Source organism: Dendropsophus ebraccatus, chromosome 9, assembly GCF_027789765.1.
Source record: "Dendropsophus ebraccatus isolate aDenEbr1 chromosome 9, aDenEbr1.pat, whole genome shotgun sequence".
In the NCBI taxonomy this organism is placed as follows: domain Eukaryota; kingdom Metazoa; phylum Chordata; class Amphibia; order Anura; family Hylidae; genus Dendropsophus; species Dendropsophus ebraccatus.
The window spans coordinates 74,682,120-74,701,382 of NC_091462.1; the positions used below are offsets into that span (position 1 = coordinate 74,682,120).

Genomic DNA, 19,263 nt, shown 5'->3' on the forward strand with positions numbered 1-19,263 from the left:
TGTATTTGTAAGCCCGGCGTAAAAACAGCTGGACTTCGTAAAAGTCCCCCATAGTATACACTCCGGCAGGGATCCCTAGCGGCGCCGCAAAAAAGGACATGTCAATTTTCTGCGGCCGCAGAAAACCCGGTCAGTGTACACAGTGGAGCGAGCAACTCCGGCCGCTTGCTCCATTGTGTGCTGTGGGGAGTCCTGATGCGGGGGCTTCAGAACTTAGCGGCGCTAAAGATCATCCGTAACTGTATAACAGAGCACCGATCCATGAAATCAGTGCTCTATTGCTTTGACCTGCTGCAGACCATTGCAATAGAACAAATTGGATTGGACTGTATAAGGCTATGTTCACACACAGTATTTCACTCAGCATTTTGGTCAGTGTTTTTTCAACCAAAACCAGGAGTTGGCTGAAAACACAGAAACTGGGCCAATATTCCTATTATAATTTTTCTCTTGTTGGTTGGACTTCTGATTTTGGCTACTAATACTGACCAAAATACTGACAGAAATACTGACCAAAATACTATAAGGGGAGATTTATCATCCCAAAAAGGTGTATTTTTCAGTGGAAAATGGCCAGATGCAAAAAAAATGTATTCGCAAATGGCGGTTTTGCGAATATATTTTTGCATCTGGCCATTTTCCGCCCGCTGCGCCAGGGGGGGCGCGGACTCTGAGCTGGCTTAGGTTTCCTCGGCGCACACACTGGTGTGCATGGGATTAATGTAGAGGCAGTGCGCCTCTACATAAACCAGCATACTGTCGGCGCTGCAGGGACATTTTTAAGCCCGTTGCAGAAAATGCCGGACTTAATAAATGTCCCCCTATGTGTGAACATAACCTAAAGAACCTTGGACTTGACATATGTCACTGACCACTCCCGTGCCATGTTGGCCTATTGTTTATGGGTTTATTTCTTACTCTTTTGTATCTTGCAGTTTATGTTGCATTATATTTTCTTTGTCGGTTCCACTCCTGATTTTGGTTATAAATACTGACCAAAATACTGACAGAAATACTATGTGTGAACATAGCATTATAGACAAAATATAGAAAATATGTCAGTCTGTGCACACAGTGTAAAAAAAAAAAGATATTTTTATGGTGCAAGTACTGCCATATTTTGATAATTACAGACGTAAATAATCATACTCTGTATTTACAGTCATAATTATTAAAATAAGAACATTTTTCACCTTACTGTGGGAACATAGCCTCATGTAGCACATTAGATTTAAGTCATATTTTGCATCCTGCTGTGAGTATGTAAATGCCAGCCCCCTCAACCCCCCGCCGGCCGAAGCATACATTAACTGCTCCACACTCCAGCTTAATTCAGCGGTTCCCTGCTGGTATGGGCCAGCCGGCGGGGGGTTAAGGGGGGCGGCATTTACATACTCGCAAAAGGATGACAATCCTGCTGTGAGTATGGATTCTCATTGAAACTGACAGGCAAGGGATCTGCAGCGGATTTAGCTGTGAATTTGCAGTGTGAAATCCGCTGCGGATCCCTAAAGTATTTAAAGTATTCACCAAACTGCTTACTTACAGGCTTCCAAAAAGAGAGGATATACATTCATCACTAAATGGTTCTTCAAAGCACGGAGACTTAAGAGGTAACAATTCACCGTACACCAGTCTTGGCATTGTCTGATTCCAGGAGGTGGGAGGGATCCAGAATTGATCTCCAATAAATTGTTGAAATTCTAATCAATATAAAAATAAAGTAGATTTTCTTTACATAAAGTAAATACAAAATATATTAGCCCATATTCATCAAAGTGTGAAAAATAGACACTGATCTAAACTGCCCCCAGTAACCAATCTGAGCTTTCGTTATATCAGAGCTAAAAGCTGAGCTGTGATTGGCCGAGCCAGAGTGTGCCACTGCCTTCATAAACACAGCATTCTGGTACATACATTTACTAAAGTGATTAATGGCACAAAATGCTTTACATTTATGGTACTAGCACAATGTAGTTAGCCCACAGTGCCCTAAAGTTGCAGCACCTGGATGGCGAGACACAACATCAACATTGGCTGTCAGTATATAATACTGCTAACATTTTGCTGTTATCTCCAGGATAACTCTAGATAACTCTTATACAGGTCATTTAGCCCTTCAGATGTCATGGTCAATAGCACCTTTAGTACCTAATTGGTTAGACAGAGGGAGGGGTATCTTGTTATTTTTACACTGACAAGCATCATGTAAGCACTCAATCAAATGGTCAAGTCTCCTGCTGTGGATACAAAAAAAAAACAGTTAAATAAAGTGTAAAAAAAAAAAACTCTTTTCTTCTTACAAAATGCCTTATGATCCTGGGAAAATTTTTTTGTAAGGGTACAAAATTGGTATTTCTACAAATATAACAACTGATACTATAAGGTTAGATTTACACACTATAAAATTAAAAAAACAACAAAAAAATGCCCATAAAATATTTTTTCTGTAATAATGAGTCCTATTAGGGATGGTCCGAACCTGCCGAGGTTCGGGTTCGTCCGAACCCAAACTCTCGGCAATGATTTACGCTGTCTTAAACCTCCGTGGAGAGGGTAGATACAGTGGGAGGACCGCCTGGAAAACCGGGATACAGCCACAGCCATAGGCTGTATCCCAGTTTTCCAGGCGGTCCTCCCGCTTTATCCACCCTCTCCACAGAGGTTTAAGACAGCGGGAATCATCGCCGAGAGTCCGAGTTCGTACGAACCCGAACCTCAGCAGGTTCGGACCATCCCTAAGTCCTGTTAAAGTCTATGAAAAAGCGTCGGGCAGTGCACAAATTGTGTAAAAAACTGTCCTTACTTTCAACGTTGGAATTACAGCTACTTTTTTTATACTGTGCGCACTGACAGCCGCTTTTCAATAGAATAATTGGACTCTAACACTATAAAAAAAAGACATTAAAAAAACTGCCTATTATTTTTACAGCCATTTGTCATTTTTATTTGGCAGTGTGTGATCCCTGCCTAAGGCTATTTTATAACACTGTCTGTTATTTGTATAATAACTGTCTTTTTGACAGTGTGTGAACATAGCTTTAAAGGGGTTGTCCGGGATAAAATTATATTTTACTATGCTGCCACAGTTACCACGTATGTTCGCAGGACCACATCATCCATTAGGGGAAGAGCTCCTCCCAGCCTGTAGGGGGCAGCAGTGTGAAATCTGTCTATGGATGACCAGTGGTGTAGCGATAGGGGTTGCAGAGGTCTCCTTTCCTCCTGACAGTTCATGTTGGGAGTTGTAGGTCTGCAGCATGTGACTCTCCAGGTTGCAGAACTACAACACCCATCATGTACTTCTGGCAGTTCATAATGGGAGTTGTAGTTTTTCAGCTGGAGAGTCTAAGATTGATAAAGTTATTAGGGAATAACACAGTTAAATCCATTAATTATAGGAGACGCAGTGGCCTAGTACATGAGTGACAGTGACAGTTCATTTGGACATGGTGGCATATCAGGGAGCATTACTTAAAGTATTTGGATATAATTTTTTTTAGCCTCTGACTGTGCCTGATGGGGTGGGATGAGTGGAGGGGGGCCCTTTGCGGAATGCCCTTTTGGGTTGATATATGTAGGCCTAACAAGCTGCGAATTAAGAACATGCATAATAGAAAACAATTGGGACATCAAGGCAGCACAGAAGGTGGATTTAACAGACCTGAAGGAGATGAGGAGGTTGAAACCTTTCCAAGACATTTTGGACAGGCATATCAAGGCCAGTGACAGGTGTTAAAATTCAGAGAAATTGATGTGATACATTTGGGATCAACAGGAGGTGACACCAAGAAAAAGCTAGCCCAGGAAGAGTGTAAGTGGGTGTGTACTTTGAAAACCATGTCTCCACATGGACTGATTGAACAAATAGGCTCTAGCTTTCTGTAATTTGATATTTTTCAATAGTTGGATCTCTGGTTGGTGATGTTTTTTTAGAGTGGGGGTGGGGGCAATGTTAGCACAATTTACAAATAAGTACATTGTCTGGTCGAGGGAGTGGCAAGACAGTATTGTTAATGTCATATGGAGGCTGACTCCATTCTCTTTCTTTATTTTAGTGTCCAGCATATGATGGAAAAAATCATAAACTGAAGCCAGTCATGAAAGAGAACATTGTGCGTACAATCGTTGCTTGTTTTATATAATTTTTCTAAGATTTTTCTTATATTTATTATGTTTTTATTTTCACATTTCAATTTTTCTTCTGTTTTCCTTTTTATTATGTGTATAATGTATAATACTATACATTGGGACTTATACATATACAGACTTACATATACAGTCCCATGACAAAGGATGGGTATGACCTTGTGGGCATACCTGCATATTTACGCATTTACATATATTTTAATTGGTTACAATGGGGTTATATACATTCACACAACACAAATAATCTCACTTTTGGGCATTTATTTCCATTTTTCCACACAACTGTTCAATATCACATCATTTCACATACATCCACTTGACAAATATCTGACACTACACTCACTTCAGTACACCACAATCAACAATTATTTCATGTTTTCAATATATGCAATATGGTCACGTTTAATTTTAATTGTTTATTTTTTTCACACACTTTATGGCTATGTTCACACGTATGAGACCGGCCGTTCCGTGACCCCGGACGGGTCACGGAACGGCCGGTCTCTGGCCAGATCATCTCGGCCGGTACTTAAAGTGACACTGTCACCCCCTTTGTGCATTCTGACATCTCTACACAGGTGTAAAGGGTAAATTTAGCGTTTTTCATACCTTATTTCATATCATACGTCATGGTGCTTGTTCAAGTAAAAAGTGTCCTTTTATCAATTGCAGATTGTATTAAGTGGGCGTGGCCTCGCTGCATTAGCACCACTTAGCGCCGCCCACAACACCCATTGGTTGGTCGACGTAAAGGGGGTGGGGTCTAGACCTTTCGGCCAGCCTGTTCCATGGCCGTCGAGGGGGTGGGGCCAACTGTGTTGTTGTGGGTGTGGCTAAGTGGCGCTAATGTCGCGAGGCCCCACCCACTTAACACAATCTGCAGTTGATAAAAGATGACTTTTTACTTGAACAAGCACCATGACGTATGATATAAAATAAGGTATGAAAACCACTAAATTTACCCTTTACACCTGTGTAGAGATGTCAGAATACAAAAAGGAGGTGACAGTGTCACTTTAAGTACCGGCTGGGTGATCTTTCCGGCCGCAGAGCTCTGATGCGGGCGCATCAGCGCGCACCCGCATCAGAGCGCGCCCGCATCAGAGCTTCCCATAGCCCACAGTGAAGCGAGCATCCGGAGCCGCTTGCTTCACTGTGTGAACTGACAGGGCTTTCTGGAGCCCTCCGGTGTGTGTACGCTCCGGCCGGGTTCCCATTGCACATAAGGCTTTGTTACGCACTGCAAAACTACGGCCGTAGTTCTGCGGCGAGAACTACGGACGTAGTTTTACGTTGTGTGAACATAGCCTATATGTTTGCACTGCACTTTCACCTTATGTATTTTTGCACTGTCACTAATGCACTTTAATTGTTGCATGGTCACTTTGCTTTTTGCACTGCACTTTATCTTTTATTGGTCATTTTTCATCTCTACTATCACTTTTTGTTTTAGTTTGGCATCTTTATTTTAAAACATTTCAGTATACATTTATAACATACTTATGCCACACATTCCTCATCTTTATCTTTTTTTACCCCAGCACTTGCGTCCTTACCATTAGTTTGCCACTCACCACATGGCTTCCCGAGGTTGCACGCCAGCTTGCGCATGCGCCCCGATCCAATCTGGTCCACGTCACTCTTGCTTTTGATGACAGTGCTTGAGCTCCCAATCCCAAAGTATAGACTGCGGGGATCGTGGCGGATGACTTGCTATTGGCCACCAGGTGAGGAACACTATATTTAACTACTAAATTCAATGGCTTTTCAATTAAAGACACCCCCAAAGGCCAATCAGTCCACCTTAACTACAATAATGTACCAACAGCTGTCACTGTAGTGACAGGCAGCCAGACAGCGAAATGACAGACATAATTTTTCCTTTTTAAAAATGGAGAGGAAAAAAACCAGTATGAACAAAGCCATAAGCTGTCAACTATAAGAAAAAATGTGTTATAGCTCTGTGGCTATGTTCCCACTATGTCTTTTTAGGAAAAATAACGGCCAATATTTAATAATAACGTCTGCAACGTATATGTGTTATTTATTAAAAGACGGATGTTGTTTTGACAGGTATCCCGTTGTGTAAACATAGCGTAAATGTGGCAACACAAAAACATTTAAAAAAAAAATTAGTATTGCAAAATCATAAAGTTATTAAGTAATTTTGTTAGAAAATAACTTGCTCGCCCGGCCCGCACCGCTGCCGGAGCGCGTGATCGGCCCCTTGCCAAGGGGTCCCTGACAACCGGCCTGGCCGGGTGCAGGGAGCGCGCTGACAGCGTCCCTGGCAACCGGCCAGGCCAGTTGTTAGGGGCGCAGCGACACTTCCTTCTGATGTAGACTCTTGGCACTAGGTGTTAGTTGTTTGTAATAAGCTGCCTGACATGATTTGGGCTGGGACTTCTGGTCCCCTAGTTTACTAGTGTGTCTTGACCTAGCGTTTCCCTGCATTGTGTTCTGGTATTCTGGCTTTTGGACTTTTGACTTCTCTTTTGGATCTCTCGTTTCTCTTTTGAAGTTTTTTACTGCGCTACTCGTTTGTTGCTGACTTGGACCCCCAACCCTGATGTATTGTGTAGTGTCTGTCTTGTCTTTGTTCTGTGTTCACACTTATACAGGGGACCATCATTGTGCATTGCATCCCCCTTAACCCCTTGGGGGCCAGACTGATGTCAGACTGCACCCATCCCAGCAAGGAAGGGGTTAAGTGACCCCCCTTCCTTACTGGGATGGGTGCAGTGCTGGGGAGGGGGTGGGGAGAGCTTTATACTGACCATCCGATGTCCCGATGTGTCCTCTTCGCTGGTCCGCAGCACAATGAAGTCACTGTACTGCGGACCGGCTCTTTATATGTGCGCTGAGCCGATCAGCCAATCAGCTGAGTGCACATATAATTCAAAATGTTTCTTCTAATAATGCTATTGTGATAACTAATTAAAACATCTAATGTTTCTTCTAATTATAAGTAAAGTGTTGATTAGTACAGAATGCTCTATTTATCGGGAATATGAATTAACGGCTTAATGGAGCTTCCTGTACTAATTCATATTTAATTAATAAAACACATTTTTGTTGTAATAAAATCAGTTTCGTTGTTCAATAATTTAATTTAAACAAATCCATCATTGTGCAATTAAATATACTGTCAAAAAATAAATGTATATATAAATATACATTTATTTATATATATATTTATTTTAACAGTATATTTAATTGCACAATGATGGATTTGTTAGAATTAAATTATTGAACAACGAAAGGGACTTTATTAAACGAAAATGTGTTTTATTAATTTAATATATTAACTATTAGAGGCATCGGCATTCGGCATTATTGCCGGCTATTTTTTTGAGTACTCCGTACGGACCGCCTGTCAATCCACGGCCGTGAATTTGCACAGTTCCGGCAGCAAACAATGGTCTTGTTAATTTTTTATGGGTCCGTTTACGATCGGGTCGTAGGCTCATACATAGTGTGCACTGTGCAGCCGTATATCGTATACTTTCCAGCGTATGCATGAACCGGAAAAATACGGCCAATGATTTACAGCCCGCAATACAGCCGCACAGATACATAGTGTGAACATACCCTTCTACAACATGGTGAATGACCATAAAAATTAAATCTGTTTAACAATTGCAGAATTGCTGTAATAAATGTTTAAAAGCTTTTTGACAGATTCTATGTACCCAAGAATAGTGAAACTTGTCAAGAAAAAATATAAGTCACAGAAACACTATGATTGCTGCATCCTTAAGGGGTTAATTGCGCTCCATCTAATGGAGCCCCTTAGACCTCCATTTGTGTAGTTCCATACAAAATATGGGCCCTAAAATGCGGTGAACCCTCAGCTTTAAAAGAAAGTAGGAAATAAGGAAAAGTAAAAACAGTTTAAAAAAAAAAAAAAAAAAAGCCCCTTAGACCTCCATTTGTGTAGTTCCATACAAAATATGGGCCCTAAAATGCGGTGAACCCTCAGCTTTAAAAGAAAGTAGGAAATAAGAAAAAGTAAAAACAGTTTAAAAAAAAAAAAAAAAAAAAAAAAAAAGGTTTTCCTCTTGATTTAGGTTGAGATCTGACCCGTTTTAAAGGAATATTGTGAAGTCCTAATGCTTGTAAGACAACAGATGGCTCTGTACCGTCTGAGCTTCCCCACCTGTGCAGACTTTCATTAGTCAGGCTTCAGAGCATATCAGATGGATTTGTATCATATCCTACTGAACAGTGAAATAGAAAAAAATCATTACACTTATCACTGAGAAAATAGCCTTTAATCAATCTATGAAATGTCGGCCAAGATTAAGAACGTGAGAAAAGTACACTTTTTTTTATCAACATGTTTTCTATGCAACTGTGGTTTCCCATTTATGGGTTTACTCTGTATAATACATACTGTAGATAAATAGATATTAAGAACTATAAGAGCCAGTCATGTACAAAAAGATGTCTTACCTTTAAAGTACTCCGGATCCTGTTGTTTCGTAAAGTGAGATGTCTTATTAAGTATTTCACTTAAAACTTTCTTCAGCCTATTAAGCAGTAAGTAAGCGTATGGATCCTTCTTTGTGTCAAATCTTTCAAGAGTGCCTTTAATCTGCTCTACAGTGACGGAAAAATAGGCATCTGCTTGTTATTACAGACAGGTAAGAATGGCTTCCTTATTGTTTTATAACATAACAGCAGCACAGCATCTTCAGTTTTTGCAATGCTCACATATAGTATTTCCGTCAGTCTTTTGGTTAGTATTTGATCAATCAAAACCCAGGTGTGAGTTGAAAACAAAGGAACTGTGCAAATTTTTCCATTATAATTTTGTCCTGTCAATTCCCCTCCTGATTTTGATTAAAAAAAATTACTGTTCAAAAGACTGAGAGAAATACTATGTGTGAGCATAACCTTACAGTGCTATGGCACTCCATGGATGAATGAAAATCTGCTGTGAGAATTGAGTACCATAGATGTTAAAAAGGTACTCTTTCAGTACTTATCAGCTGCTGTATATCCTGCAGGAAGTGTTGTATTCTTTCCAGTCTAACACAGTGCTCTCTGCTGCCATCTCTGTCAGTGACAGGAACTGTCCAGAGCAGGAGGGGTTTTCTATGGGTATTTGCTACTGCTCTCTTCCTGCAGGACATACAGGAGCTGATAAGTATGGGAAGACTGGAGATTTTTAAAAAGAAGTAAATTACAAATCGAAATAACTTTCTGAAACCAGTTGATTTGAAAGAAAAAGATTTTCGCCGGAGTACCCCTCAAATGGTAATCAGATTCACAGCGGATTTTTCTGAGAAATTTGAAGCGATACAGTACGTGAGGGCATACCCTTAAAGGGAATCAAAATGCATATGACTAACACCTGGAAAGCTAATCCTATTGATAGATACATGCTATGACATGGCTTTATGGCGTCACTTGCACTCATATGCTGCTGAATCAAAATAAAGAACACTGTTAGGTTACAAACCCACTTGGCGGGTCTGCAGCGAGTCTCCATGCTGCGTTTTTGCAGCGAGACTCGCTGCAGATCCCGGCCCTATGCTTTTAATGGCAGACAAACACGCAGCAGGGATGTACATCCCTGCTGCGAGTTTGTCTGCAGCCCTCCCCATTAACCCCCCGGCCGCCGGAGCTGATACTTCACCTGATCCCGGCTCCGGCGGTTCCCGATGTCTTCAGCAAGCCGGAGCGGGGACCAGGTGAAGTATATGCTCCAGCCAGCAGCCCCGGCCGCCCGATCGCCCCCCCCCGCAGCCCCGATCGCCCCCCCCCCCCCGCCACCCGATCGCCCCCCCCCCCCGCCGCCCGATCGCCCCCCCCCCCCCCCGCCGCCCGATCGCACCCCCGGCCGCCCGATCGCCCCCCCGGCCGCCCGATCGCCCCCCTCGCAGCCCCGGACGCCCGATCGTCCCCCCTGCAGCCCCGGCCGCCCGATCGCCCCCCCGCAGCACCGATCGCACGCCCCCCCCCCCGCAGCACCGATCGCACGCCCCCCCGATCGAGCGGCCGGGGCTGCAGGGGGGCGTGTAAGCGATCGGTGCTGCGGGGGGGGCGTGCGATCGGTGCTGCGGGGGGGCGATCGGGCGGCCGGGGCTGCGGGGGGGCGGCCGGGGCTGCGGGGGGTCGATCGGGCGGCGGCCGGCCGGCTGGAGCATATACTTCACCTGGTCCCCGCTCCGGCTTGCTGAAGACATCGGGAACCGCCGGAGCCGGGATCAGGTGAAGTATCAGCTCCGGCGGCCGGGGGGTTAATGGGGTGGGCTGCAGACAAACTCGCAGCAGGGATGTACATCCCTGCTGCGTGTTTGTCTGCCATTAAAAGCATAGGGCCGGGATCTGCAGCGAGTCTCGCTGCAAAAACGCAGCATGGAGACTCGCTGCAGACCCGCCAAGTGGGTTTGTAACCTTAAAGTTTTTTTTTCTTTTTATGCCAATACATATTTTTTTGAAGAACCTGCCGAATGCTTATGGAAAAGAAATAAAAGCTGAGACCAAATCAACCACACACTGATTAGAGCCTGGGTATGTGGGGTTCCCAGTTAAACAAGATGATGGCTCCAGGTTCTTGCAGTATGGAGATATACTCATTCAATTCATTTTGGATTGTAATATACAATTCATTCAGTAAGTCTTCAGAGACAGGATTGTGTGGAGGCACAGTCCTTCCTTCCTTACTTGGGAAAAACAAACGAACAAAAAAACACTTATCCCTTTAAGGACAGAGCCTAAAATGGCCTAAGGACCGCGCCAATTTTAAGTTTAGCATTTAACTTCTTTCCTCCCCGCCTTCTAAGAGCTATAACTCTTTTATTTTGTCCAGCTACATGGCCATGTAATATTTATGTTTTTTTTTAGGAACAAGTGTACTTAGTAATGGGGTCTTTCAATCTACCATAACGTGTATTATGGAACCCCCAAAATAATATTTATCAGGTAAAATTGGGGGAAAAACACAATTCTGCAAATTTTGGGGGGTTCTGTTCCGTTTATGTAATGCTTTTTATGATAAAACTGACATGATTTCATTATTCTATAGGTCAATCTAAATACAGCGATATGCAGTTTAGATAGCTTTTCTAATGTTTTACAGTAAAAAAAAATTTGCATAGGTGTGATTACAATGGCCCCTATTGGGACTGGTATAGCGCCTTTATTTTTTTTCACGGACGGGGTTGTGTGGGGTGTAATTTTTTGCGCCATGAGCTCTAGTTTTTATTAGTGTAGAAGAGACGTATTGATCAAATTTTATTGTTTTTTTAAAATAAAATGTAATAAAAATCATCAATCTTGGCAGTTTTTTACTACTTTTTGTTTACGCCGTTTACTGTGTGGGAACATTATTGATTTTAATAGATCGAACAATTATGCACGCTATGGAATATAATATGTTAATTTCCTTTTTTAATATGTTTTATTTATAAAATGGGAAAGGGGATGATTTAATTTTTTATTGGGGGGAGGGGCAATGGCATGTTTTTAAAAACTTTTTATATTTTTAATTTTACTCTTTTTATGTCCCCCTAGGTGACTTTAAAATTTTTACATTACATTATATACACTGATCATTTCTATGCCATAACATAGCATTGATCAGTGTAATCTGCGATAATTGCATAGAGCCTGCCTGTGGCAGACTCAATGCATCGATCGCTGATCAGACTGCTATAAGGGAGGTAAAAGACCTCGGAACCCCCACATCACCCTGCAGGGGTCCCAATTGGACAGTGACAGGAGCACAGCTCCTGTCACCGTTGTAAGTGCCGCCATCGCGGCGGCCCGTCATTAACATTGAGGACCTGGCTGCTGATAGCCGCCGGTCTCCATGCGCTATGAAGTGAGCTCACTGAACTCACTTCATTGCGCCGCCAGACCCACTGGTGTACCTGTACATCATGGGTCCTTAAAAGGTTAATGGCCTACCATTGTCCTGTAGCTACAAAGCAGCTCATAAAATATCAAAGTATACAGTACATAGAAGAGGAGAGGTGGGCCCAATGGAACACCACACTGAGTGACTGCGATATATTGTGCTGCAAAATAACAAATAAGAAAAATAGTACGAGGTAGACAATCAGTCCCGGCGCACATTGTTTGTGTTTTCTAAAAGGGTCATTCCTCAGCCACTCTCTAGTGGCATTATTTCCTCACTGTCTAGTGCTTCCTTGAAATGAATACAAAAATATTGAAAATTCTGAAGGGTTCACAAAACTTTTTTTTTTTCGGCTGTATTCTAATCTTTAAGGATATTTCACACAATTTTTCTTTTGGGGATTTTTTTTCACAGATCTGAAGCTGTGGATTTTATGCAGAGAGCAATGTAACTAATTGATTGAAGACAATTTTTTTTTTGCTCTGTGACTGACCCTGAAATCTCCTGAAAAATGGACATAACCCTTAATTATATGCTTGTAAAAAGTTATATCTATGGGAACAAAGGTGTTAGTGGCATTATTCATTGTGAATGGAGTTATCATTCATCCAAACAGATGGGTATGTTATTTGGTCACTGTATGGTGATACCATTCAGTGATAGTATACATTTTTTTTTATTCAAGTAAAATAAACACTGTACGCCATTATAGATTGTTCTAAAGATTACATGAATAAATCACCTGCCTTAGGCTGTCAAAATTCAAGATATTTATTATCTCAATTTGGTTTCTTATTTAACACATTTTTTTTAAATATCCCACTTTCTTCCTTACACAGACTACATTTTGGTTATTATATACTTGTAATATAAATAATGTAAACTGTGTTGTATTTTAAAGCTGTCTAGAAGACAGACAAGAAGCTGAAATTCCCTCTCTTTCTGTGCCATATACCATTTTACTCTTAATACGTTCCCATATTTATAAAGATAGATATATGCTGCCACTTAGTGGTCATAACGGGTACTGTAGCATTTTTTTCATGTTTAAGTGGCTGCCTTGGAAAAGTATAATAAAATTATCAATAATCCATACCTCCTAACCGTCCCGGATCCTGCGGGACAGTCCCAGTTTTGGGGTGATGTCCCGCTGTCCCATAACGGCTCCCATGTGTTCCGCTGTCCCCCACCCCGGCCCCGGCATTCGCACTGGCAGCTGCACTGCGGCCCTTACACTGTGAGCGCTCCTAATCAGCACTCACAGCGACACCTACTGGCCGGGCGTACGCCGCTCCCTACGCTGAGGAAGCCAAGGAGGTGATGCACAGGCTTCTGGTGCAGGCTTCCTCTTCTAGCCCCGCGGCGCCCACACACCTCTCCTGATTGCCACAGATGATGTGAGAAGAGTGCAGGCGCCGTGGAGCTGGAAAAGGAAGCCCATAGTTGCCAACAGGTATGACCCGGTAAGCTCCGCCCCCACTGCAGTAAGCCCCGCCCCTGCGCCTACCGCGGGGCTAACTAGCAGAGTACACAGGGCCAGAGGAGGAGAGACGCCATGGACAACAGGAAATATGGTAAGTATAATGGGTCAGTCTCTTACCATATTTCTAGTTGTCCATGGCGTCTCTCCTCCTCTGGCCCTGTGTACTCTGCTGGTTAGTCAGCGCTGCGGTGGGCGCCGGGGGCAGGGCTTACCGGGTCATACTGCTTGCAACTATGGAAGCCTGCACCAGAAGCTCCACGAGATTGAGTACTAAGGGGCATGCTAAGGGGGTACTAAGGGGCATACTAAGGAGGTACTAAGGGGCATACTAAGAAGGTACTAAAGGGCATACTAAGGTAAAAAGGGGGGTACTAAAGAGCATACTGAGGGGGTACTAAGAGGATACTAAGAGACATTCTACGAGGGTACTAAGGGCGTACTAAGGGGCATACTAAAGGGATACTAAGAGGCATACAACATAGGGGTATGCTATATACCATGTGGGGGCTAAAAAGGAGGGGTTATATTATGTGGAGACTATACTATGTGCTTTTTGGGGGGCTCCTGCACAGGAATGGGTCCTATACTATATAGGGGCTGCTACAGGGGAGGGCTATACTCTTTAGGGACTGCTGCACAGGAGGAGGGGAAAGATGGCAAGAAACACAAAATTGAAGCAGAGAAGACGTCCACTGTGAGTCACTGAATACCGGCAATACAATCACCTATAAGGTCTGTGTACAGGCTCATCTACCGCTATATGGTCACTGCTAAGGGAGAGTACTGCTCTGTGTATAGTGGATGTTATGTAGTAATGGTATAAGGGGGGATAAGTCACTATGTGGTGAAGATCTGGTGATAATATTTGTTTCTTATGTAATGGTAACAGGTGGTGCGGTTATAAGGGGCGTGGCTACAGGGGCGTGGCTATGGGGCGTGGCACATTGCCGTGACTGTCCCTCTTTCCTCTGCTCAAAAGTTGAGAGGTATGATAATCATATCTAGTGAGTAGTATCAAATGATTGATATAATATGATTACAGATGAGCAAATTGCTGATCTCAACAAAGCAAAGCGCTTCATTTGCTCAGCGCTCCGCTCATCAAGCCCACAGCCTTTAAGCCGCTGCTCCGCTCCCTGCCGCTCCACCCCGGGTGCCAGAGAAAAGAAGTTTTCCAGGATTGGATGCAGCTTTTCCTGGCATCCTGGGAGGAGGGGTATGGAGCAGAGCACTGCTGAAAGGCTGTGGGCTTGATGTCCAATCAAACAAAGCATTTTGTTTCGTTAAGATCAGCGATTCGCTCATCTGTAATCAAATCATATCAGTCATTTGATACTACTCGCCCCTCTTTTCCCTTTTGGTTCAGTGTCATTGCTGCTCCAATGTCTCTGGCAAAAGTGCCCCAGTGGCATTACTGTCCAGTGTGCATGGGAGAACTGTGGCCTTAGAGGCTAAATTCAGCTACAAATGCATGTCACCATTGAGGCCAGTGATTGTATGAGCATCCTGTACATCACCAGGCATTTCCAAAAAGTCAATTTAAAGTGACACTGTCACCCCCTTTTTGCATTCTGACTTCTCTACAATGGTGTAAAGGATAAATTTAGCAGTTTTGATACCTTATTTTATATAATACGTCATGGTGCTTGTTCAAGTAAAAAATGATCTTTTATCAACTGCAACAGCACCACTTAGCCCCACCCACAGCGCCACCATTGGCCCCGCCCATCCATGACATCATAGGCACATAGGCCACGACCCTCGTCAACCATTGGAACAGTCTGCCCTAAGGGTCTAGGTCCCACCCCTTCTAGGTCGGTTCATACCAATGGGCATCCAGGGGACGGACCAATGTACCCATGATGTCACGGTGGGTGGGGCCAATGGTGGCGTGGTGGGTGGGGTTAAGTGGCACGAAGCCCTGCTAAACTGCTAAATTTACATATTACACCTGTGTAGAGAAGTCAGAATGCAAGAAAGGGGGGTGACAGTGCAACTTTAAATACAATATATAATGTGAGATCTACGGACTGGAGTTGAGAAACACTGTGCTAGACTGTCTAATGAGGTTAACCTTAAAATCCCTTATACCCAAAGGATACCCAAGAGGATAAATAGAATAGGAATATGGCAGCATGCCATCCCCCTTCAAATCAGGGGGATGAGTCACTCTCTAACATTGTTACTGTTACCACCCCTTGGCTATTAGCATATTGAAGTTACTGAACTGTGCAACATTTACACTACATTGATACTTTAGGAGACTGTTGCTTAAAGGGGTAGTGCGGCGCTAAAAAATTATTCACAGAATAACACACATTATGTCTGCGAATCGCCCCCTTCCCCCTGTCCCACCACCCCCACCCGTGTACCCGGAAGTGTGTGGTGCATTATACATTACCTGATCTGTGTCAAGGCCGTCCGCCATCTTGTGCCAAACGTCATCTTCGCACGGACGGACGAATCCCTGGCGCCGTCCCCCCTCCGCCGCATCATCAGCCGCTCAGCCGCGATTGGCTGAGCATAACTGTGCTCAGCCAATCGCAGCTGAGCACAGTTATGACGCGGCGGAGGGGGGATGGCGGCAGGGATTCGGCCGTCCGTACTAAGATGAAGTTTGGCACAAGATGGCGGACGGCCTCGACATGGATCAGGTAATGTATAATGCACCACAGACTTCCAGGTACACGGGCGGGGGTGGTGGGACACGGGGAAGGGGGCGATTCGCAGACATAACATACATTACAAAAGTTGTATAACTTTGTGATGTGTGTTATTCTGTGAATAATTTTTTAGCGCCACACTACCCCTTTAATATACATTGCTAAACGGCTAACACAAACAGGGTTATCCAGCATTTTTTTTTTCTTTCAGATCAACTGGTTTCAAAAAGTTGTAATTTACTTCTATTTAAAAAAATCTCAAGTCTACCTATATTTATCAGCTGCTGTATGTCCTGAAGGAACACAGTGTTCTCTACTGAAATCTCTGGCCGAGACAGGAACTGTCCAGTACAGGAAAGATTTTCTATGGGGATATACTGCTGCTCTGGACAGTTCCTGTCTCAGACAGAGATGTCAGCAGAGAGCACTGTGTAAGACTGAAAAAAAAATCATTTTCTGTAGGACATACAGCAGCTGATAAGTCACTGGATAACCCCTTTATATATACTTATTTGACAAATCAGTAAAAGTTACACCTATCAACATTCACTTGTCCCCACATTGTGGGGCATGCTTCTTTACTTCTCCCAAAAAACAAATATAGTCCCAATACTGGGAAAAATTACTAAGTAAAACATAGCAATTTATTTAAAAAAAAGAGTACTCTGGGTTAAACTTAAAAAATCAGTCAGAAGCTGTTGGTGCACGTACTGTACAAGCCAAAGCCAGGAATGGATTTGAAAAGAGGAAAAAATCGCAGGTGTTCCTTTATGACCTGATCTCTGTTTATAGTCTGTTTATGGCTTTGGCTTCAAATCTTTGGCAGATAGTCAGATAATTTTTCTGTGTAAATAGATCCTAATTCCAAATCGTTCTTCCTTTTGTTGGGATCAGATGGAGTAAACGATTGTAGTAACAATTGTAACTAATGACTATTGTTCTATGTAATATGGTGAATGATTTGAGGTTAACGATAAACAATCTTGTTTGCGATAATTTATCGTTAATTGCTTAGTTTAATAGAACCCTAAGGGCCCTATTACACGGGACGATTATCGTGCGAAAAATCGGTAAATCATTCGTATTTAAACGATAATCGTTCTGTGTAATTGCAGGCATAAACGATAATCTTTCTGTGTAAATGAACCCTTAGGGTACTATTAGACCCTATTACTAGAGATGAGAGAACCGGTTCGCCCAATATGGGATCCGGTCCGGATTTTCTGAAAAATCCGAGTCCAATCGGATTTAGATTTTTGGAAATCCGCTCAGATTTTTTTTTTCTTGCTTTCTAAAATGGCAGCCGCCATTCTAGAAAGCAGGAAGTGTTCTGGGCGGGAAAAGCGCTTTCCCATGATGCCCCGATCACATCCAATCAGCAAAGATCTTGTACTAGCCCACCCCCTGTGTGACGTTGGTATTGCTTTAAAAGGAGCGGTCACATGACCGCACCATGCAGTATGTAGAGGGAGAGAGAGAGAGGAAGCAAGCTGTACTACAGACTACTGAGAAGATTGTGGGAAAGGAAAGATTAGGAAAGGAGAGGAGAAACATCCAGTGATTGAAAGAGAAATATAGAGAGGGTGAAAGATAGATAGATTAGGCATAGACAGAAAAAATACCTCCAACACCAAAACACACGGATTGTGGGGCGCAGGTCCAACTTGAAGTCAGAAAATGATAAGAATAAAATGTAAATTTATTAACAAGACCCAACGCGTTTCGGAACCGCACTGGTTCCTTTCTCAAGAGTCATGTCATGACTCTTGAGAAAGGAACCAGTGCGGTTCCGAAACGCGTTGGGTCTTGTTAATAAATTTACATTTTATTCTTATCATTTTCTGACTTCAAGTTGGACCTGCGCCCCACAATCCGTGTGTTTTGGTGTTGGAGGTATTTTTTCTGTTTGTTCCTTTTGGATATCGGGAGTGGCTGCGGTCCAGGATCTATATGTTTAAGAGTGTTGTGCCTCCATACTTGCACAACCTCACCAGGTGAGGGTTGCCTTGCACCCCCTAGCCCTTCTTATATGTTATCCCTCTGATCTTCGCTATGGAGCGCTGTCTCCCTTTGTTTTGTCTATAGATTAGGCATAGGACAGCAAAGGGTGCACGGAACCAAAACGTGCAGTACAGATATACAAGTCCTATACTTCTGATAGTGTGTATATCACATCTGTCTTATCCTGAGAGACAAAAATACCTGGTTCAGGTGTATAGCAGTGTATCTTAAAAAAAAAGTGCTATATACCCAATTTCTATACTTGGACCCTTCTGATTGAAAGTGTGTATATCACATCCGTAGATATCTGGTTCAGGTGTATAGCATTATAGCTTTAAAAAAGTGCTATATACCCAATTGTTGACTACTGTTGCTCCTGCCTGGCCTCCATGTTGGCTACTGTTGCTCCTGCCTGGCGTCCATGTTGGCTATTGCTGCTCCTGCCTGGCCTCCATGTTGGCTACTGTTGCTCCTGCCTGGCCTCCATGTTGGCTATTGCTGCTCCTGCCTGGCCTCCATGTTGGCTACTGCTGCTCCTGCCTGGCCTCCATGTTGACTACTGCTGCTCCTGTACTGGCCTCAAATGACTATTGCTGGACCTCCACTGGCCTCCAAAAACTACTGCTGCTCCTTCACTGCATTTGTGACCTTTTTCCTGCATAGACCCTGTAATGGTGAATTTCCTGCATAGACCCTGTAATGGTGAATTTCCTGCATAGACCCTGTAATGGTGAGTTTCCTGCATAGACCCTGTAATGGTGAATATTGAAGTCTAAAAAAAAAATTGACTTTGAGATATCGAAAATATAATGATGTTACTGACATGTAGAGCCCTAAATTCAACCAAATACACTACCCCCGTATCATATAGATGCTTTAAACTATGAAATCCGAAGAAATCCGAAATTCGGTCGGACCGAACTTTGTGAAAAAATCCGAAAGTCCGGTTGGACCGAACTTTTGAAAAGTTCACTCATCTCTACCTATTATAACAATGTCCCTGCAGTCCTTGTTTAACGATTATCGGGCCGTGTAAAAGGTCCAGTAAACGAGCGACGATCTAGCAGATCGCTGCTCGTTTACAGGTATTATCGGGC

At 43.2% G+C, this 19,263-nt stretch overlaps 1 protein-coding gene across 2 annotated transcripts in view; it reads right to left on the minus strand.

Annotated features, from left to right (window-relative positions):
• The window catches only part of C9H16orf89 (chromosome 9 C16orf89 homolog), a 52,852-nt gene that overhangs the window by 24,515 nt on the left and 9,074 nt on the right, over window positions 1-19,263 (minus strand). For both annotated transcript variants that reach the window (XM_069985395.1, XM_069985394.1), the window contains exons 3-4: window positions 8,605-8,751; window positions 1,547-1,703 (exon numbers count right to left, since the gene is read on the minus strand). In XM_069985395.1, coding sequence (XP_069841496.1) covers window positions 1,547-1,703; window positions 8,605-8,751 — 304 coding nt within the window. The remainder of the gene's footprint in view (window positions 1-1,546; window positions 1,704-8,604; window positions 8,752-19,263) is intronic.